This window comes from Camelus dromedarius, chromosome 8 (genome assembly GCF_036321535.1).
Source record: "Camelus dromedarius isolate mCamDro1 chromosome 8, mCamDro1.pat, whole genome shotgun sequence".
In the NCBI taxonomy this organism is placed as follows: domain Eukaryota; kingdom Metazoa; phylum Chordata; class Mammalia; order Artiodactyla; family Camelidae; genus Camelus; species Camelus dromedarius.
Window position 1 is genome coordinate 48,152,587 of NC_087443.1, and position 23,962 is coordinate 48,176,548.

The 23,962-nt window shown below is 37.2% G+C and overlaps 1 protein-coding gene across 3 annotated transcripts in view; it reads left to right on the top strand.

Moving 5' to 3' along the window:
- Window positions 1–22,712, top strand: part of A1CF (APOBEC1 complementation factor) — an 81,071-nt gene extending 58,359 nt beyond the window's left edge. The window contains exons 7-12 of one of the 3 annotated variants that reach the window (XM_064488174.1): window positions 2,193–2,290; window positions 6,410–6,683; window positions 8,658–8,863; window positions 11,547–11,683; window positions 12,395–12,552; window positions 15,555–22,712. In XM_064488174.1, coding sequence (XP_064344244.1) covers window positions 2,193–2,290; window positions 6,410–6,683; window positions 8,658–8,863; window positions 11,547–11,683; window positions 12,395–12,552; window positions 15,555–15,706 — 1,025 coding nt within the window. In that variant the 3' untranslated portion in view covers window positions 15,707–22,712. Of the gene's footprint in view, window positions 1–2,192; window positions 2,291–6,409; window positions 6,684–8,657; window positions 8,864–11,546; window positions 11,684–12,394; window positions 12,553–13,815; window positions 14,143–15,554 lie in introns of those variants that run through there. The other 2 variants (XM_064488175.1, XM_064488176.1) reach the window with 2 other exon arrangements.
- Window positions 22,713–23,962: the final 1,250 nt, after the last annotated feature.

The window sequence follows — 23,962 nt, forward strand, 5'->3', positions numbered from 1 at the left end:
TTCACATTCAGTAGGTCTGGGGGTGAATGGGGCAAAGGCTGGAAAGGTAGAGGTCCTCACTGGCCCATCTTTTACTTCTTAATTACCAAGACAAGTCATGAGATTAAGTCAAAATAATTATCCCACTTTACACTGAAGGAATAAAGAGACCATATTAGAAGTTCAGTTAGTTACATGTCCCATGGTTCATGATCTCAAATACCTTTATTTTCTCAGCTTAGCCAGGTAATTTTGCCCTGGACAACCACTGTCATAAGAAGTCAAAGATTGAATGCTGAGGGGAGAAAGAAGAGAAGTACCACGATGTTTTTAAATTACCCTTACATTACAGACCTGCCATTATTCCAAAGGAAGACAGTTTATAGCCACTGAACTGTGTGGTAGAGTAGAAACCCTAACTGCCTGTGCAACCTTGAATCTAAGAGGACAGGTGGATAACTCAACTTTGACAAGGAGAGGGAAAGAAGAGAGAACTTATCTCCTCTTCTGGCCCTCCTTGGCACTGGGTCCCATCCTAGATTGTCTCTAGAAACTAAGGATAGAAGAAAACACGGCCTCTCAAGATACACCCAAGTGAATGTAACAAAAAGACGATAATTTGCAAGCTAAACTAACAAGTTAATATTAAACAAGTTTCTAACTCACCTTTATTCTGGGCAAAATTTCTATTTCTACAATTGAGTAAGGAACATTTTAATAATAAAGTGTGAAATATAAAGTTCCACTGTCTTGGTAGAACTGTATTTTTACACATCACCTTTAATATATATTGCAGTCCCCCTAACATAAAAATAGATTAGGTTGATTTCTTATTTAATAATATAAATAATATAAATAAACATAATTGTATAAAATATATAAATTATTATAAAATATATAAATTATGATATTTCTATATTAAAATATATAAATTATTGAAATGTATTATTATAAAATATAAAATTATTATATAAAACATATCATATAAAATATATAAATAATATAAATTAACATTGCAAATATTTGTAAAATACCAAAGTATATAAATTAAAATATGAAAGACCCCTGTCTTCTCCCCAGCTTTTCTCCTTATTTCCAAAGTAACTCCTGTTAACAGTTTGATCTTTCTCCTTCCAGTTCCCTTTCTGTACGTGTATTCACATTTATATGCACACGTATATGGGTTGGGGTTTTTAAAAATCATAATCATAAATGCTATAGTATTATACTTAATATTTTGTAACTTTTTAAATTTAGTAACAGGTTTTGAATCTTTCCATGTAAGTATATATAGGCCTATTTGTCCTCTTTAAAGGCTCCTTAGTGTTATTTATTGTGAATGGGCCTGATTTAATCACTCTCGTGAAAATGAACATTAAGTTGTTTTATTTTTGCTATTTCAATTGACTGGAATCATCAACATCCTTATTCGTGATCCTTTTGCTTATGTGTGGATGCTTCTCTTAAAGACATGCCTCATGTTAGAATCAGTGGATATCTACACTGTTTCCTACCTTTTGATATTATGAATAGTATGATAAGGAATTATCTTGGTTCTCAGAGGTTCTTTCAGAAACTTTTTTTTAATCAAAAGAGTATCAGATAAGCAGATGGGAGAGCTGTGTGAACTCATAAATCCTGTTTACTTGTCAGAACCTTAGATCCCTAATCTTTAAGTTAAAAATAAATTACGGTAAAATGAATAAAAGAAAAATGAAAGTAAATAATTGCTGAAGTCTCTCCTAATTCTAAAACTTTACTATATAGATCAAAAGAGATAAGGTACATTTCTGGGGGGAAAACTATAAAATCTAAAAAGGTAATCTAAATATTCATTTATAAGATGACCAATAATTGAGTTCTACTCAAATATTCTCTGTATAAGGTACTATCTTTTACATTATATAATTTACAAAACAAGATACTGCTCCTACCCTCAAAGATCTTAATAATGTAGGATGTGGAAAGGGAAATCCATAACTAATTATAATAAGGCAGAACGTGTTAGTGAAAAAAATACAAACAAAATCTTCTGTTGAATGTGCAGAATTTTAAAACTGGACACAGAAAATATTCTCAATGAGATCCTTACTCAAATATCGATTCTCCAAAAAGAAAAAAAGACCCAACACTCTTGGAAGCTCAATGCTATACTATACCTTGTTCAGTGCTACCTCAAGTATGCTAATGGGGCTGCTCCACTCTACTGCCAGGTGCTGTGGAGAGGGTGAAGAAAATCCGAGACTATGCCTTCGTGCACTTCACTAACCGCGAAGACGCAGTGGAGGCGATGAAAGCTTTAAATGGGAAGGTAATGTAGGACAAAGGGAAAATACATACAGAATCCATCCAGGTTTGGTGTGGATGATTTATGCAAGAGAACAATCCTGCAAGTCTGTCTCTCAGGCTTTCTCCATCTCTGACATGGCTGCCTCAGTCCATCTAAGATGAGCAGAAAAGGAGTGAACGAAAATACAACGGAGATGTGGCTCACACGTCCAGCTCTAGCTCTAACTTTGGCTGACTTGGACAAGCCACTGGCTCTCAGATTCTTTAGAAGAGGGAATGGGAGTGGATTATTCCAAGGTGCTTTTCCCAAACCAGTGTTCTCTCATTATTTCAAAGAGATTACCACCTTTGTTGTGCAGCATTTTGGAGACCAATGATGAGAAAAGATGTCAGGTTATCATTCTGCCCTCAGAGTTTGATCTTCCAACTCTGGAAGCCTTGGAATCTCTTCACCTTCCCAAGAGTCAGGGGGGAAAACTCACTACTGTATCCTTACTTCTGATTTGTATATAGAAACCAATATATTTACTTATTAATCCAGTAAACATTAAAAAGCTTTTGTAGCCCACTTACCATGCTACATGTTTGGGATGTAAAAAGGTCAAACTGAAGAAGTTTATCAAAGGGCTAAAATCAGCTAGAGGGTTAAAACCAGTATGCAAACACCTTTGCAAAGTCCAGTCAGACAAGTTTTGTTTTAAAAAAGGTAAGAAGGGGTGAGAATGTTCAAAGAGATAAAGAGTGGGTCATAGAGAATCAGAAAATCTTCATGGATATAAGAAGATAATATTTCAGCGAAGCCATGATAATTGGGCAGAATTTCAAAAAAATATGGAAATAGAGAGACTGTCCAGACAGAGGCACAGAATTTGGAAAGAGCAAGATATGACTGGAGAACAGTCAAGGTAGACTGCTTTGGTAGGAACCTCACACACACAGGCCTGTTTCACCTGCAGGGCCTTCATCAGTCAGTCCTAATAGGAGACAGAAGGCAAAGGACCAACTGAAAAGGTGTAAGTGTGGGACAGGGGAATTAAAAGAGACAGTTCAGGAACCTAGGGCTCATGCACTCCTGGGGCCAAGGGGACAAGGGCCTGGAGAAGTAAGGGAAGCCTGAAGGAGAGACGGTTGTAAAGAGCAGGTCTCATTGAGAAAATTAATGACCTTTGGCCAATGGAAACATCCAGGCCAAGGTGACCTCCCAGACAAGGAGCCAAGAAACGAAATGGCCGGAATTCAATGTTATCTCTCCTTCCAACCTCCTACCAGTGCTCCCCATTGGCCAAATCCAATCATAATCATGAAGGCCCAGGAGCCCTGATGAGAACTCCGTACAGAACACTCTCCTGGAGCAGAGAGGCTGGAGACAGTGGGGAGTGGATCTGGAGGGCGACAGTGGGGCTTGGGCTTATGAGCTATTCCAGGACCTACAGAAGTGTTTGGGTCCTGGGGTGGTGGGGGGATACTCCAACATACAAAATACAAAAAAGAAAACTCCAAAGCAAAAATTAATGCATATTTAAATACATGTCTATGAAGCAAAACATTATTTCTTCTTTATTGATTATTACATTAAGTGTCATAAAAATGTTATTTTGAAAACAGTTTGTAGATTGGTTTCTCAGTTTGAAAACATTCCTGAGGATACATGATGCTTGCTGACAAGAGACACTGATAATTAAATGCTAAATAATTACACTGGAATAATCACAATGGAAAGGTATTCAAATTGTTCCCAATTTTGACAGCTAGATATATTTACAGCTAGATATTTTTAGAGCAATGTATACATGTATTATGCATCTAAATATATATTCAGTATTATTATTAAATATATGTACTAAATTTTGTAAGTATATTTAACTATCATGTGGTATGAGAAAATCAAAAGTAAATTTACCTAGGAACTATGAAGGCTTTTGAGTATACATATGGGTATTTATATTTAACTTATTAGACAAGGGGAGGCTTAGAAGTATTTTTGTGCAGTGGAGTAATGATCCCATTAACAAATTAGGGAAATTAGCCTATTAAGAATTCAAGTTCCATAGAGTAGGGAGAGAGATGTAATTGGAAGCAGTTAAAAAACTATTATTGTCACTCAAACGGGAAGAAATAAGGACTTGAACAGGGCAGAAGTGGAATGCCAGAGAGAGCTCTATGCAGGATTACAGGGGATGAATTCAAAAGGCCCAGGAACTGACTGGCTATAGCAGTGAGAAAGAAGGATGAGTCATTATAGGTTTTCAATATAAGAGACCAGGATAATGCTGTTAGGGAAGTCAGAAGGGAAGCCTTTTTGGAGAAACAGGTGATGAATGGAGCTTTGCATGTGATTGTTCATTTATTCTATAAAGACTTGTGAATGTGCAAGAAATTTTGCTGTGCTTGGGGCTATAGTAAGATAGTAAGATATTGTCCTAGATTAGTAAGATATTGTCCTAGATCTTGAAATGTCTAAATCAAATAAGTAAAATACAGGACTAAGTTTAAAACACTGTTAGAGGGGCAGAAGAATGCAGAACAAAATCTATTACAGTAAGAAATCTGACTTTGCAATGAAGAATCATTTCATTAAAAACTTCTCTTGACATGGAAGTGCCTATAGGCAGAGACTTATATGGGTCTCTCATCTTCCTTAAGACAAGACTGAAGATAAAGAGTCTTATATCCTAACCTATAATTAAAAAGAATATGAAAAGGAATTTATGTATGTATGTGTGTAACTGAAACATAATTCTATACACCAGAAATTGACACAACATGGTAACTGACTATACTTCTATAAAAAAATTTTTTTAAAGAATCTTACATCCAAGATCACCCCATTCCTTCACTACTCTAACTTGTTTCTTCTAATTAAAACAACATCGGTATAAGATAGTTGAATATCAGCTGACTTCTATCTCAGTTTGCCTCATCTAACAAATTTGATAGTGGCTCCTGCTACTAAAAAGTAGGGAAGATACATGAAACGAGGAACAAGAGGCTGACTAAAATGATCAGGATGCCCAGAAGGCACAAACTTCATCCAGCAGACTTCAATGGTCCAGGAACCACTGAAACACCCACTGAAATCATGAGCTGCTGTGAAAGGGAATTTTTGCAGGAACACTTTACATCGTTTGTTTTCTTTATAAAAACATAATACTCTTATTTAAAAGCAGCCACAAATGCTTCCTCAAAACACTTTGTCTCTTTGATAAGAAATACATCAGTCTATCAAGTATTTGACGAGAACCATCTTTGTCTCTTGAGGGTGCAAGCAATACATGAAAGTCGCACTTGTAGATCTACACAAAGCTGTTATCTTCAACATCTGGATCTGTGTGCAAAATGTCAACAACTTGCATAAGATAAGGACCACTTCAGCAATTCTTGAGGACAAGTTCTAAGTAGGGCCTGTAGGGCCTGACTTTAGAAACTTTGTACTGCTCAGCCATCCCTGTTTGTTAGTTCCCAAGTGTTTAGCAGATTGAAAGGTTGCTTCATAAGAAAGTACCTCTAGGGCACCATGTAGGAGCCTCAGTGATTCCTTGTCCTTAAGTAGGGCTTCACTTTTAAGGCTCTCTTCTTTCCCACTAAAATCTTACCTATTGTGTAGCTGCTCTACAGGGTAAGACATTTAGCTGGGCTGGTAGCTGGAAAGGCCTGACTAGGCTGCCCATCCCAAGGTGTTAACAATTGATAAGACCTCTTTATTGGTTTCTTTTCATCTTCATTGCATTGAAGTTATTGGAGATTATATTCCACCCATAATTAACCTAAAATTTTTTATCATTATATAATTATATAAATACGTAATTTAAAATGTATCTCACATAAAAATATTACATAATTCTCTGTCTTGGTGTCTGTATTCCCTTAAAAATGTATAACACTGTCACTGGACAGTGGCCAGTGTTTCACTGTCAAACCTGCTGACAGATTATGTGCAATGTACCAACAAACTACTCAGGGAAAACTCAGCTCACACACAAAACAGGACCCTATGAAAAGGTGAGATATATGTAAGTGAAACAGTTGGTAAACATAGCAGCAAATAAGCTAACATATACAAGAAGACATGTTCCCAGGGCTCAGCCACACTTGGCTGTCTTCATATCTTCTCATGCTGCTTGTTCCTTGCTCTCTCCACCAGGTGCTGGATGGTTCCCCCATTGAAGTAACCCTAGCCAAACCAGTGGACAAGGATAGTTATGTTAGGTACACCCGAGGAACAGGTGGAAGGGGCACCATGCTGCAAGGAGAGTACACCTACTCTTTGGGCCACGTTTATGATCCCACCACAACCTACCTTGGAGCTCCTGTCTTCTATGCCCCCCAGGCCTACACAGCGATCCCCAGCCCTCATTTCCCAGCCACCAAAGGACATCTTGGCAACAGGGCCATTATCCGAGCCCCTTCTGTTAGAGGTAACATTAATCAGCTTTTGCCTTAGAAAACTCTGCAATTCCAAATGATTTGTATTGCAATGGCCTTAGACGAATTGGATGGGTCCCCTGGGAGAAAAGAACTGGAAAATTGTTTACTGAAAATCAAATATTATATCAAGAGTTTTCCTTCCATAGGGATCTTTTTTCACATTACAACTGGTTATTGAAAAGACTTGGTCGGAACATAGTGTAAATGGGCCTAATGCACACATTTGATATTTGCATGGGCTCATAAAATCTGAACAAACTAAAACCTGGGTCAACAATTGTTAACTTCTCCCTTAGCATTGTACCATCATATTACAATCATATGTGACTCTTTACAAAACATCAAACTAAGAGCAGTCTGGTTCAACAGAAACCAATGACCTCAAATAGCAAAAACATGTCAAGGCACATGTGCATTTGATGGCGACTCAGTGCCATCACATCTATATAAAAATCACAAATTTTCATAGATATAGTCTAACAGATATATGAGATGCTCTCATCTGACCTCCCCCAAGAAATATGTGCTATGCCTTCTAAAAAGCCACACTACTAAGGAAATCAACTTGTTTTTCCAGGATACAGGAAGCTAAAAATTAAAGTCCAAGTAGAAAAACTAAAAACAAACCAAAAAAAGCCCTTAATCTGACTGTCAAACAATAAATCTTTCCTATTGAATCCTATAAGAATTCCAAACATTCAAGCAGTTTTCTAAGCTCAGGTAGTTCCAAAAATATAAAAGATAAGTAAAGCGTTTTTTATTTTCAAGAAATGAGTTTGTCTCTGCCTATTGGGATCCTTCAGAGTGGTTCTGCTGCGATATCACCAATGCCAACAGAATCTCAGTTCTATCTTCCAAATGTGACACCAATCTGGGTAATTCAGCAACAAACTGTGTATTTAAATCTATTCTTGGGCTTGGCTAGAAGCAAAGGGGCATGTCCAGATTACTGTGGAAACCAAATTGTCTTACTGTGTTTTACTATTTTTCAGGAGAACTGAATTAACCATCCTAGGAGGTCTAGTCTTCAACAGCCTTAAAAGTTTCATACTCATAGTCACTCTACCCAAAATTGTAGTGTAAAAGAAATCATCAGGATTTTTTTCAGGATAATCTGTCTATAGATTTGATGACAAATTATGTCATTAATACACTGTGCATTTATAACCTACAATCATATCATTAAATAATCCGTACATTAAATATAAGTTGTCAACCAGTTGTAATGTAGGAAAAAAAACCAAACTTCACTCCAAGGGAAAACATACCTATCTTATAAAAGTAAGGAATCAATGAATGATATTCATGGATGAAGGGTAATCAATTTAATTTTTTCTCTCTTTATGCTACCAATAGGAACTCAAAGTAGCAATGTGGCAAAACAAAAAAAAATCAAAAGGAATCTACTAATGAAACTCAATGGAAATTTAAGCCTCACATTGATAGAATATAAGAGAGAAAATGTTGAACTTAAAACACATTTTCTAAATGTTGGTTTTCCAACAGGTCATCAGGGATGGAATTCTAGGGAACCTAGAACTCATTTCTGATTTACTGATCAATGACAAAAGTGCAAGACTTAGTTTAATACATGTGGTCATATTGTGCTGGGATGTTTTAATAAACACCTTCCCAATATTTATTAGTCTACAGAAAAATGTCAACAGAAGGTTAACTGAAGGCAGAAATTGCAACATTTTTCTCTGTAACAAAGTTTTAAAGTTGCATGTGTACTTATCCATATCTTAGAAAGTATTGCTTTCTTCCAAGACAGTTTAAAAAAAAAAAAGACACCTATGGTGAACTCAATCTTATGTTGAGCTTCATTACATTAGAATCCTAGGATTCTCTACACATCTTTAGGGCTATAATCAATGTGACTTGGGCTAACTTTTCCATTACAGTAAGATTCAGGGTGATTTTCTGGTGGTTTGATTCAGTTTAATGCCTTCTTACATTCCTAGAAATTTACATGAATGTACCTGTAGGGGCTGCGGGAGTGAGAGGACTGGGAGGCCGTGGCTATTTGGCTTACACAGGCCTGGGCCGTGGATACCAGGTCAAAGGAGACAAGAGAGAAGACAAACTCTATGATCTTTTACCTGGGATGGAGCTCACCCCAATGAATCCTGTCACTTTAAAACCCCAAGGAATTAAACTTGCTCCCCAGGTAGGTAATGTTACTCCAGGGATGGTTTGGATAGTTTGTATAAGTTGGGCCAAAGACCATCATTCAGGTTTCATCAAGTTTTTTGACCTTGTTCCTACTTGGGCTGTTGTTTTGTTTTGTTTTATTTTCTTAAAGTGGCCAACCTGCCATAACGTACTGTGAGAAAACACTGAGTGTTGAGTGCCCTTGTTCCATTATAAACTGTTTCTTTTTTTATAATTATGAAGTTTGACACCTTAATAATCTTCCATTGAAATACAAAGAGCCTGAGCATTATTAAGAATTACCAACCAACACCTTAAATGAAAATAAAACGAAGCAAGACTAACTCAGAATAAATGACTGTTGTGTGTGACCCAGGTTGGTTGGCAAATGACAAGTATTCATGACAGGGAGTGGATAGATCATTTAGGATATCTTTTCTCAGAAACACTGTGTCTAAGAGAAAACACCATGTTATACATGATGTGTCATTACTCCTATTAACTATGGGATGACACCAGTCATATTATATTTTGGCAGTGACACTGTTGTTGTTGTTGTTGTTTGTTTTTTTGCTTTCATTTCACAGTTCTAAGTTTCCATATTTCTGCATGAGGCTATGGTTTTTGTTATTGGAAAATTAAAAGTTATCAAAATTGTTTCAGAGTGGAAACTGAATAACAGGGTTAAAAATGAAACAAAACAGGACTGTTCCCTGTGGATGTGTGGTGCAGGCTGGTCTCTCTGCTGAGATAATTTGGCTGAATAACCAATATCCAGTTCTTTAGAGTTATAGTTTGTATACCCTAAAGGAAACTTGCCTACTCCCACCCCAAATGTATAAGCCCCAAATCTATGGAAGTAGCCTTACAATTGCAACCAAGTGGAAAACTTGGTTTCCTAAAAGCTCATCTTGAGTGTTGTTTGTTTTGGGTAGGATTAATGGCTTTCTTATACATACAAATTAGTTCATGTATGGTTTCTGCCAAACCTACCCAGGCAAGTTTTTTTTAAGGATACTTATCAGAGTGGTGAACAGTAATCATCTGCCTCTTCAAAAACCTCTTCAAAAATCCATTATGCACCAAGTATTGTACCACATGCTGGGGATGGAAATGTGAATATAACACAGTCTTTGCCATCAAAAATCCTATGGAAATCCAGTGAGAGGGTACTGACACATAAACAGTTACAATAAAATCTAGCAAGTGCCATGGTGGAGCTTTGCACAGAAGACACAGAAGCTAGTCAGCCAGTCTACCCTAGGTTAAAACCTACAAGAGAAACCTAATTAAAGTATGAGGACACCTGGAAACATTTTAAGAAAATAAAAATTAATCATTGTCATAAATTCTGTGTAATTAATAGTTCTAAGAGCTGCTAGATCATGAGTAATGAGCTCAGCTTTTATACTAAACCCAGGTTAGAAACTGATCATGCCTTATATTAACCTGCGAGTAACCATCTCTATCAACTAATGAAAGCTTTTTGATTAATCTGTCTCTGAATTTCTGCAACTATGGCTTAGACATTAAAGACCCTGCCACCCACAACCAGCATAAATGGAGCCTTAAAAACTCCATGGTGGAGTCAGGAACTCCCAACAAGGAGGGCAGAGGGGCAAGTGCCGCCCTGCAGAGTCAGCCGTTACGAGTCGGTATCCCCTACCTGTGTTTGCACAACGAGCATAAACAAGCAGGCAGGCTACCTGCCAGTTAAAGTAACTTACTACTGCTCAGGAACCTAAAAGAACACTTCATAGATGACAAGAGACGCTACAAAACTCAGAATATTAAAAAGCAAAAGTTCATAGAGAAGATAGAAGCAATCTACAAATTTAATAAACTGGAAAATGCCATACTATTGCAGCTGGATGAGTGTTGGAGCGAGTGAGATTAGAAGTTCCAAAGATTCATCCTGGGGCCTTGTTCTGTCCCAAAGAATTTTTTTTTTCTCTTTTTCTAGACATATGCTCTATTTTGCACAGTTTACTGAAACTGCTGACTAAGGGGAGCATTGGGGCTTGTGGGCCACCAAAAATGGCTTCAGGATGAAGAGAATATGTGCCTTTAGGCAAGATTTGGTTTGGAGTAATGATAGAAGGAAAAAAAAACACGCAGGAAGATTGTAAAAATCAGATCATTGTAAAGACAGGCAGAAGTGGTGTTTTGCCAAAGACATTACAACTATCAACATCCATGTATTAATGTTCATCAATAAATACTAACCCATTAAACTTTTTAACTCTATTTTTATGAAAATGTGAAGATAAAACCCTATGACAAATGGAAAAATTAGAATAAATTCTTAGGTTATTTTCTCCAAACCATTATAAACAGAAGGATTCAGGGTAATAATGAGTAAATCCAGCTACACAGCGCTGGAATATCAATTTTTTTAAGTGGGATAACTATATCAAACAAATCGTAAAATTAAACTATTGGTAAAAAGTTAGAGCTAATGGACTAAACTAAAAGCATATTAGAATAAATGGTGTGAAAATGATTTTTATGAATTAATAAACATAACATTTTAAATGGAGTTCAAATTGAGTTCATCTTGAATTTTATGAGTCATTAAACCATATGGCATCTTCTATTAGCTTAAACTCTGAAGATCTGAGTGTAAAAACCTGAAAGCGAGAGAAATAATGCCAATGTGAGACTGGAAAGGGAAATCATTTTTTTTTTAACTCTTGTAGATATTAGAAGAAATTTGTCAGAAAAATAACTGGGGACAGCCAGTGTACCAGCTGCACTCTGCCATTGGACAAGATCAAAGGCAACTCTTCTTATACAAAATCACCATCCCTGCCCTGGCCAGCCAGAATCCCGCAATGTACGTCACTTCTCCAAATCCCTAATCGTTTCAATTTTAGAATAAGAGGCTCTTGAAATTCACTGTACTTTATCACTATCTAAATAAGATAAATATTTAAGTCTACTAGGTACTCACTTTTCATTAAATGTAAACACTGAGATGTGCTGCTGGGATATGTGGGCCAACTATGAAGGTAGTATCTCCAAGTCCTCAAGTTTTAAATAGACAGTGAAGACTGTGTAGTATAACCAACCAGTGGAAAAGCGCAGATATAAGATGTATAGAAAGGAAAACTACAGCCCAGTTTTATCTGTGTATTATTTCGGTTGAACCATACGAAATTACCATTTTATACATAACACCCATGCCCTGTCTTTTAAATTCTGGACCAAAGATATAACCTGAGTGGTTATCACCTTCTAAATTTTACCTTGAGCCTGCATTTCTACATGTTTTAGGAACCACCGTGTTTCCCGTGTATGTTAGAAAAGACTGGTGATGAGTTACGAGTATGCTCCAGAAATGTTATCACCCACCGATGTTCTGGGTCAATTCACAAATATTCCAGCATGCATATATAGTTAGAAGCTTTAAAAGCAAAGAGAATGAAGAATACCCACACACAATTCTACTATCCAGTTATCCTAAAAAGCAAATAGTGCCTTAGGTTTCCACCCGTCTCAGCAGCACAAGTTTAAAATGCGTACCCTGACTGACTCTGCTTTCCAGCCATCCTTTCACACCTCCGAAGCTAAGTGCCTACATGGATGAAGCCAAGACGTATGCAGCCGAGTACACCCTGCAGACCCTGGGCATCCCCACTGATGGAGCCAATGCCGCCACCACAGCTGCTGCTGCCGCTGCCGCTTCTGCTGCCGCGTTTCCAGGTATGGGAAAATTGTGCCAGAAATGGTACCCTGCAGAGTGTGTGGGAAACTCTTCTTGGGATCATGCACTCACAAAGTTGTCTGTGACCTCCACTACAATAAATCTGATTTCCACCACCTATCACCAAAAAGAATTTGCCCAATGAGTGAGCCATCAATCTATGAGGCATGAGAATACAGCTTGGCAGCGGGGGGGGGGGGGGGGGGACCTAGGAATGGGGGTGGGGGTGAACTAGGAGTGGGGGGGGGACTAGTCTCAGCTCAGCGGTCAGCAGGTGTGTGATCTCAAGTGAATCAATCTCTGCGTCTGGTTTGTTTTGATCTTTACTTTCAATAAGAGAGTTTAGAACTACCTATTAATAGCCGATGTTTATTTGAACTCTTACTATGTGCCAGGCACTCACCTGCCTCAGTAATGCTCAGGACACCACAAGAGCTAGGGCCTATCATAATGCCTGTTGTACAGATGAAAAACCCAAATATTAGAAAGATTAAGTAATTTGGCCAATGTCAGTCAGCTTTTAAACAATCTTCTTAAGCAATTGGGACTCCCACCCCAATTCTAATCTTCAGTTCTACTCAATTCTTTTATTAAATTGCTTTCTGAAAGAAATGTGTGCATCAAATTCTTCTTATTTTAAGTCAAAAACTGTGTGTGTGTGAGACAGAAAGAGAGAGAGCGAGCCTTTCAATAAGTGGATAATCAGGGTCATTTTAATCTGTTCTATAATTTTGCTGTGGGACATCTGCTGATTACTTAAAGCCTATCTGTAGATCAACATGCCTTTGGGGTCACATTTAAAAGACTTTTCCCCATTTATTATGTACCCACAACAAATGTTAATAATTAAAAATGAATCCTCTAGAAATTAAAGAGGACCAGACAAAAAGTTTCTTTTAGAAATTTTCCCTCAGCAGTTCATCTGAGTAACTCCACTCTTTCTTAGTAATAAAAGTTTATGTCTTTCAAGGAAATTTGTCATTCTGATTTATTGTTGTGTTGGCACACCTCCCATAAGGCCAAATCAGAGAGTTCTGACTAGACCCAGGAACAGGACTTTCCCATCACTGATGAATTCCTCTATTGGGCATATGTAGGTATGAGAACTGCTGTATTCCTCACATCCGTGTAATACCCGGGCTCGCTCTCATTTCCTTTTATTTCTCAGAACTTGCAAATATGTCCTCCATTCTGGCAAGTGAGGCTGAGACTAATCACGTTTCACATGCGAGTGTGACCTTAATTCCAGCTTTGTCCCATAGAACAGGGAGGAGACGCGTGATGTGCCCCTTCAAGGTTACCAAGGCAACAGCTGTCACTGCCGAGGGCCAGGTCCCTCCTGGGCTCTGCTGGGGCCATCAGCTCCGTGCCTGCATTCCCTACACCAGCATGTTGACACATCCGTCTTCTGAAGACCCGTGCCAGGCTTCTCAGTTGTTGGAAAAAGTTGAGCCCCTGTCTTGCAGAAAGCTGCACCCCAAAGACACCTAATTAATGTACTTCAAAAATAAATGACTCACTGCCAGGAAAACTTTTAAAGTTTGCTTTCACTTTGGAAAGGATTTTTATTCTACCCCAAAATTGTTTTTCTTCCCCTCATTTTATTTGTTCCTACAATAAATAAAAAATTATTTAGAGCATGAGAGTTATCTTGGGAATGCCTAAGAATTTGAGAGCATCTTTTATAACTTTGCTACGGAATCAAGCAAAGAACAACAGGCTCCAAGAGAAGAGTCTGTTTCAAACACAGATACTCTTGCACTTAAGAAATTAGCCAAATTGAAAAATAAAATTCAAAATCCCTAATGATAAGATTTATGCTACACACACACATACTCACACACATTATTTTACTAACTCACATACTTTAGAAATACTGTTTCCAAATTTATGAAAGTAATTGACAACACATTTCTCATAACCTTGGAAAATATACCAAACTTCACTAGTGCATTAGTCAGCATTTCTGCCCAAAGTGCATGAGCCAGGGAGTGGATTCAATTTTTAAAAAAAATAGTCCAGCCAGCTTCCCGCCACCGCTTCCTGAGAAGCCACCAGAAAGAAATCAATGTGTCTGAGGCTGGGCAGACTTCCACAGTACATAAACCAAATGGGCTTGTTTAAAAAGTCAGGTCCCCATTCATTGCTTAAGTATACCTTTCCCTTTTTCTTGTCACCTTTCACAATTTGGGGATCATCTCAGAAATAACCAGGTTTTGGTCTAAAACATTAATGGGGAAATACTGCTTTTTGTTAATAGCTATTATGCCCTTTTCTTCAAAAGTGAGTATTAATCAGCTAGACATCACACCAACGTGAAAGCACGTGATTATTTCCTCATCACTCAGAGCCCCTTGGTTCTCTGATAGTGAGGACAAGCACCTGGGCCTCCACGAGTGCCAAGACAGCTCGATGGTGGGGTGAGGTATTTTTTCCCCTGTCCGGTTAAGTCCAAATGTGGACACACTAGGTATTTGCTTTTATGGTGCTACATAGACACATGTGAAAACTTTCAGTATTTCTCCTACTGGTCCACCCAGTCCCTACAGTCTTCCGTGGGTAAAGGCAATGTTTCTAACATTCTATTTAGGTGAGGGTGAGGGTGAGGGTGCAACAGACCCACAGAACCCCTCTCCCATGCCTTGCAACCCATCAGTCGCTTCCCCTCCTTTGTAAGTTCTGAGACCCTCTGAACAAGTTCTAAATATGATGCTTTAACCCAACTCAGCATCCTGTTAAGTTTGTTTCTTGGAATATATCCCCAGTGGTCCCAATTTTCCAAGAATGAAATGATTCTGACATAGATGGCTTACCCCAATTCGAGGAACACTGTTCCCTAATCATGAGTCCAAATATTATGTCCCCCAAGGGCACTTTTTAAAATGTATGTATTAGCTTTTGGCTTTAAGCAATATATTAAATTTTCATATTTCAAAAAGAAGAAGCCAAAAGGAAGCACACTTGAATCCCTTTCATGATGTTTCTCTGCCTCCTTCTCCAGGCTACGGTCTCCCAAATGCACCTGCCTCCATGTCCGCAGCCCAACTCAAGCAGGCAGTGACCCTGGGACAAGACTTGGCAGCATATACGACGTATGAGGTCTACCCCACTTTTGCAGTGACTGCCCGAGGGGATGGCTATGGGACCTTCTGAAGACATCTTTCTTTTCATTTAGGAATGAAACACACAAAGCTCGATAGAGAAGAAATAAACCTCTCACTCAGTCCCTTAATGATCACAAGTAATACTTTCCCCAGAGTGATGCCGTTCTGGATATGGTCTAGCTTATACTGATTGTAGAATTGTGATATGAGAACCTTATTCCTAATGAAATCAAATGTTAGGAAGCCATTTGTCTAACAGAAAGCTAAAGAGCCATTTCCCCCTGAAAGTTGTCCTTCCAAGGTTCCTGAGTGTCTTGGGAGTATGTTTACATACCCTGACAGAGTGAAGAGAGATCTTTAGCCAGTAAGAGTTCAGGGGCTAAGCAGATCTGGGCAGCCAGTAACAACCAAAGGAGCCAAGTAAATTCCAGAGTCTTAACCCCTGGCTCACAGCTGCTTTTGTAATACACAAAGTCACAAAAGGCAAAGGGACAGTAGGAGATGCCCTTCCACACACATTCCCCATTGCCCACTGCGTGGTACATGCCCATAGGCTGGAGCTCTTGAGAGACTGTCCAAGGTCTAATGGAGTCAGCATCATTTCAGTCTGAAAACTCCATCCAGTCAATCTGTCATAGGTCAGGATCTTCTCATCCCCTGCAGCCCATGGGGACTTGGAAATTGACATGATGTGTTACAGCTATAGTTTAAACAAACCCAGGCCCATTGTTTATTAAACTCATTAGCCCACACCTCTTTTGCCTGGAACTCCTCCCCTTCCCAAGGATGCCCACAACATAATAGACATGCCTACTTGAAATGACTTTTTCTCATTTTAAACATTTTGACTTGTCCATACTGATTTAGTCTCATCTCAGTCTCATTTTGCTCATCTGTCATAGCATAAAATAATTCAAATCTATAGAATATCATTTATGATACTTTTTCCTATTCAGAAAATTGACAGAAAAGTCATTTCAAACAAAGGGAGAGGTGAAGATCTACTCTCATTTCTTTGATGTTTTTGTAGCACCCAGCCCCCATCCAGCATTCAGAGACAGTTACATTAACTTGGGTTCACTTTCTAACCCATTTATACTAACTCTGCCAAAAAAAAAAAAACCACTGCCTTCTCTTCCTTTTACTTTCAGTAAGTATCAGACAACTTTACCATACCTGAGTCCTTTGGTGTTGAAGTTATCATGGGAGAACCTTATGTCCATCACTCATTACTAAAAGCCAATTCTTCAGACACTCAGCAAGGGTGTTACCAAAATCCCCTAGCGTTTTGAGTCTCTTCTCTAGAACATCTGAGATGAGGGTGCTAGAAAAACTGGGATGGAGTTGGGTAGAAGGCACTACTTTCTTTCCATACTTACAAATGATGGCTTTTTGTTCAAAACAGAAATAATCAAAGTCCAAACACAAAATACTTATTACGGCCACTCTAATCTCATTACTGGTTTAAGACATATTCCTAGAATTTCCATTTTAAAAATCTCTTGACCTTTGTAAAATTCTGCAAGACATAAAGGAAAACATAAACACCAAGGGACAGAAAAACTTGTCAACTCTCGGATGGAATTCTGTGATCCAAAATCAGGCCAGATTTCAATCAAAATCAGGTAAATTCCAATAACAGTCAAGAGTCTTTGTAAGGTTTCTGTTCTGTTAACTCCAATCAGATATCAAAGGCTTCAAGGCTGCAGCTGAATCTCTGAAAGGCCTTGTGCTTTCAGCTTTATGTTTTGCATTTTCTATTTCCTAAGACAGTGTTTCCCAAACTTGACTACACATTAGAAACACCTGGAGAGCTTTTCAAACCACCAATGCCAAGATCACATCTCATACCAACTACATCAGAATATCTTGGGCTCCAGCCTCACATCAGTTTTTTAAAATATCCTTAGGTGATTCAAACTAAGTTTGGAAACTGCTGAGTTCTTCGTATCTCCACTCTGTCTTAATTTTTTTTCTTTCTTATTTCACTTTCATTAAATAGAAAAACACAAGAAAAATTGTCTAAATTAAAACAAACAGCCAGATCATATTTTTTCATATATTCATCTCATAAGAAGTATGAATGTGAATATAATTCATATTGGCTTCATACTAACTCTTGGGCCGAACTAGTTCTAAATATGAAAAAGTGAAACGTTCCTCCTCAAGGAGTTCTTAGGTCCAAATTTATACTCCCCCGCAGTCCTGCTTTTACACTCAAGGAGAATGATTACAGTGGAGCAGGCAAATGTCTGCTTAGTCCAAAGAAGCATTCCAAATTCCAAGAACAAAAATGTTAATGTTCTTTAAAATCTTTGAAAATAAAGAAAAAAAGGTACTGTGCATATCTAGGGTATGCAAAATAGAAGGTATGATCCAGAGCAGTTTTAAATTTAATCAAATGAACAGACAATTAGCTAATACAGGGATCTCTTTACAAGAAAAAAAAATAATTATTATGGATTAAATCATAATCACTGAAAAGGTTAAGAGGAGAGACATAAATATATAATACCAAAGTCTCAAGAAAATTACTACTGAAATCATCTCATCACTTACTCAAGGAAAAACACGAATATTCATGACATTGACTTCCTGATGACTAGTTTTATTCAAGTAAGTAGCTGTAGTTTTTTGTTTCCTGAAATCTTACTTTAGTAAAATCTAGAGAATCTCATTTAGAACATAAATCATCGAAAGTATCAATGTGTTCACCGTGCCATATGTTTACATTTCCTTTGCCCGAATTAAGTAATGTAGACCAAGTCCTGCTATGATGAATTGAACCTTAAAAGTCAAGATTTTTTTTTTTAAATCAAGTGTAGAACCAAAGGTTTATTTTGCATGATGTTTATATTTTTGGACTTCAGAAATTAACACTTATTTTATACCTATCATACCTTGTGTGTCAATATCTATTTTTTTACTTCATACTTTATTGCTTAGTAGAAAAAAATCTTCATAGAAAAAAATTAAAATGAGTCAACCCACCAAGTGATAATAACAAAATACCCAAACCAATAATTTAGAAACATCTAGTAAATTAGAATTGGGTTTCTAAATTTGGATAATTAATAGCTTAGTGAGAATTAAAATCAGCCCAACATTACTCAGAAGGAATGAAACAGCAGTGGGATTAGATATCAGTGTTCTCACCTTTGAAACTTCTGTCTCTTCTTAAACTGCTCTATTTCTCTCCTACCCCATTAATGTAGCTAGAAGACCACCTTTAATTGCCACAAAATATAATTCTCCTAGATGACTATCCACACCCATCTACTCCTGCCCAAACCTGGTATCATGCCAAACCACACTGTGTTCGGGTGACAGCACCCAAAATGCTGCTGGAAAGCTACCTCGTGTTAAGAAAACATTGACTTCAAAAACATCTAACAAATGAGAACATATTTCCAAACCACAGGTCCTTAACTTTCTAACGGTGGATGGAAATTAAATTATAGCTATGCATTGATAATAGCTATGCAAGAAATTACTTTTAGTTTTACTTAAAAGCTTTTTTAAAACTCTTCCAATGGTGTAGATTAGCTTTTCAGAAATATTGCCACAATATAATTTTCAATTTATGTTAATTTTTGCTCTATTTCTAAATGACTGTTTTATAGTTCTTTCTAGGGCAACTAGGTCACAATCTGAATCCATGGGGATGGGAAATTTTCCAGGGTGCCCTTGAAGAATGAGGGTCAATAAAGAAAGTTAGGATTTTCAGTGAACTATCTTTGATTCAAAGCTACAAAGAATCATAAAGTTTATTATTGTTCTGCAACTCCAGTCCTGTCCCAGATTTCCCAAAAGTAAGTTAGGACTAAAAGTGAGCAATGAGCCTCAATATTTACACAAGGCCATGATCATGTACCACCCCCTCCTGGCACTCATATAAATGATCCCAGGGACTGAAACATACCTACAATTTAATCTACTTGGTACTTTATATTTGTAGATACATTTTTATATACTGTAGAGATACCTGTTAAAAAAAACCTAAATTTCAGATATGACACTGTAAGTAAACTTTGTGATAAACACTTTTAAGAGAAAATATTAATAGCATAATTTAGGAATGTTCATATACTTACGGAAAGAGAAAAACTAGGCAACAAACATTCCTACCTGACATACAACAGTTATCTACTGGGTTTGTTAAATTGATTGTCAAATCTGATGTTGAAATTTCACTTCATTCTAGTGACATTGTGAAAATGCTCTCAGGTTAATGAGAACATATCCATAGAAAGTGTAAGGTATCCACCAGGCTGTATGTCTGTTTTCACCAACGTGAGAACAAAGCAAAACAAGTCCTGCTATAATTAGTGAAACTATTAGGAAAATAAGATTTTTTTTTTCCTGACTCGAATACCTTATCTCTTTACTTACAGAGTAACACATTAAAAACATTGTTTTTACTCAATAAAAAAATGAGCACAGAATATTTTAAAAGCCAGCTTTTTCTTACAATGTTTATACAGAATGCAGAATGCACAGGTTTAATAGGGACAGCAATATATACCATGAACACACAGACTCATTAATGGGACACTGCAGACTTTATGCATCCCCACTTCCTCTCAGTTTTATAGGAAAGGTAAAAGAAAATCTTATACTTTAGCTCATAGAGAAGAGAAATTCATAACCAATCTAGAAATGAAAATTAATTTGGAAACCAGAAGCTTCAAAAGTACCTAGAATAAAACAGAACAGCTCCACATCTTTCTCTCCCTTGTGGACTTTCCTCCTATTTTGAGAGAGAAATCAAGAAAAGGAATATGCCCCATGTTCTCTTCACATACGTTACTTTGTCTGAAGGGAGGGGAGATACCAGGAAAGAGCTCTTTAAAGAAAGTAAGGCACCAGCAGGACGTTCTGGAGACTGAAAGGCATCAACGCCACTCACGGTTTAGCACCGTCTCTCTGGAGTCACAACACACCCTGCTTTGCCAGGACAGTGCTGGCTTATGTCTGTCATCCCACTATAAATATTAACAATCAATAATGAAAATGGACAGTTGCCCCCCTTACTCTCAAATGTGCCCCCGTTTAGACAACGAATTATACAGTGACCCCATCTTTATGGGTCTTTGTTGATGGCTCTTTGTTTTTTTCATGTTGCAGACTTGGCTTTATAGCTTAAAGTAAAGGGCCAGCCACTTCTTTCCGACTGGGGCAGGAGCATGGGGAGCAGAGAGGAATGCCACATCTTCTCCTCTGAGGTGAACCCCCCCCATCTACTCCCCATCTACTGTCCTTTCTGGTCCTAGTTTCCCTCCCACTGCCCCTGGGCTCTGGGTCCCGAGTTCTGCCTTCAGTAGACAGAGCTAGCAGCCTCTAAGCCAGACTGCAGAAGACAGGATGAAGGATAGCTCTTGGGAACATGTGCTTAGCCTGTCAGGATCCACAGGGCATTGTCCGGGTCTTAGAGCATTTATTTGCAGGTTCCTTTCTTCCTTGAACCAAGCCCCTTACACCTCAAAGTAGAAAGGACTTCCTCTGTAAATCTTCACATTAAAAGACACTTGGCCTTTTTCCCTTCTTCTGTGTTTTACAAATTTTCTCAAACACTAACTCCTTTGCATTTAACTTCACCATGATGGTTGCTCATCAACTATTCTTTATCCCAAATCTGCATATAATCCCATACATTTTATTAATTTTAATGTAAAATTATGTTAACAGTTCCCTTTTTAACAGAAATTTCTTTTTCACTCTTCCTTCATTCTCTTTACAAATATTGAGAATTAAACGAACTTTACAGTCTCCATTGCTATTAACTCACAAAACTATTCTTCATAGAATGTGTGATCAGTCTGTGTTTACTATGTACCGACTCGTAGGCCAGAAACTGAATACAGATATATATGTATTTTTTCATTCTTTCCTCAATGGGGTACACAGTCTAGTGATCCATTCTGCATGTTTTAAAACTGAATATAACTGCACGTATTTAAGTGCATCAGCTGGTAGGTTTTGTCACTTAGTCAGAATTCTGAAAATGAATCATCTCTGTTCTAAACCTTGTTTCCACTATTACTGCCAAAAACTAGACTGGGACAGTAAGCCTTTTTAAAGATGAGTTTAACTCGATCTATTATTATTGATACTTGAGTAAAATAAGTTTTCAAATATTTTCCCCAGGAGAAATATAACAAGACTATGCAAAAATTTAAAAAGAAGAAAAAATTTTAGTTAGAGGTACAGAAGGAGCTTTAAAACTGGAGTTGACAAATTCACCTACTGATTTATGATGTTAATGAGCAGAAACCCACATTTTTTATTTACTTGAAAATATTTTGGTTAGCTATTTCTATTTTCTGAATACGCTTGTGTTTATAAAATTAAAAAATCTCCTTAACTAGCCTTACCTATACCTATATTTTTTGCGACAAATGATTCACAATGAAGTATATATACTTTTTTCAAATGTACATTTAATTTTGAAACTTGGCTTTTTCTATGATAATTCATAAGAGATCTTAGGGCTTACAGGCAGCAGATAAGTCTATGTAAATCAATTCATCATTATCACTGGTTTAAATATGTAATATAATCATCGGTATTTTTATTCCTGTTTCTTCATGAGTTCTTTTTTTCCTACATTTCTGACTGCAGTACAACCAGATATTATTATCTCTTCTCTTAATGAAAGGCATGCTGTCAACAAAACGCATCTCTCATTTTTAGACGCTAACCTCTTGCCTCTTTTCCTTTCTGTTATTATTGACAATATTTATGTAAAGTTAGTTAACTGAGGTACCAAAAGAGAAACAAAAACAGTATTAAACAGTGTGCATAAAGCACTTATTTTTGTACTGTGAGTACAATGTTTTATAAAACTCTGTGATATATCTAAATATACTGAGTAAAATCACAACATTCATTCACTGGGAAAATAATCATTGGTTTGGAAAATACAATGGGCACTATTGAGTCATAAATCACAGGAAATGAGAAATAATGAAATATTGTGATGACTAGTGTAATTCCGGGATGGTAAAATAAATGTAATTGAATTTTCAAGAACCATTATAAAGGTTTAAAAAGTATCAACATGTGTTGCTGATTCATTTTTTCTTTCTTGAAAACTAAAATTTTACTCTTTTTGAGGAAATACCTAAATATTAAGGACCCATAAGTCCTTTTGGTGGCCTCTTTACTTTCATATCTTTTATAAAACTTCCTTCTGGTGCATCTTCTGAGAATAAATCAAACTTTTAATGATTGAGTGCATTATTATCTAATCAATAAAGAAAGCAAGAGAAATACAAAGAAACAAGAAATAATGAGAGGGGAGAGGGTATAGCTCAGTGGTAGAATCTGTGCTTAGCATGCATGAGGTCCTGGGTTCAATCCCCAGTACCTCCATTTAAATAAATAGATAGACACCTAAATAACCCTTCTCCAAAATAAAGAAAGAAAGAAAGTTTAAAAAAAATTTTTTTAATTAATGGGAAAACAGGACTCAAGAAAGGTAAATGGTCTCTGAAGTTATCATTTACCTCAGGGGCATCTGCTGATCCCTTAATGGAAGAGAGCAAAGATCTGCAAACCATCCCTGGAGGACCAGTTCCAGCTGCCTGTGTTTTGTTGGCTCTTGAGCTAAGGATGGTGGTTGTATTTTTAAAGGACTGAGCTAAGATATTTTCTACATTTAAAAAAGCTGTTTTGAAAAAAAAGAAGCATTGGTGACAACAACGATAGACGGCTCACAAAGACTAAAATGTTTACCATCTGGCCCTTTACAAAAAGTTTGCCAATACAACATATTTTGACTTCTGCTACAGGTAGCATCCCACTTCCAGGTGCCAAAACCTGAATTAGCTAGGATTAGGTTTGGCTGCCAGTGACAATACCCAAAACAGCAGTGGTTTAAATAAGAGAGCAATTTATTCTATCTTTACTCACTCAAAATTCTAATTTCCTATTCTAATTTACTGCACTCAAAAGTTCCAAAAGGCAGTACAATGCTGATATTGTGCTTCACAGTGTCATGAACAGAAAGTTTCTTCTCTTCTTGCTGCTTTACCCACATGGTCTCAATTTTATGACCTAAAATGATGACACCTACATTCCAAATAGAAGGATAGAGGAAGGAAACAGAAGAAGCAAAGGAAAGCACACCTAGTAGCTTTCCCTAAAGGAGACTTACTGGAGGCTGCCACAGAACACTATGGCTTCCATACCATTGGCCAGAACTTAGGCACATGGCCACCCCTTGCTACAAGAAAGGATGGGAAATGTAGTCTTCATCTGGGTAACCATGAAAAATTATTTTACTATGAAAGAACTGAAGAAT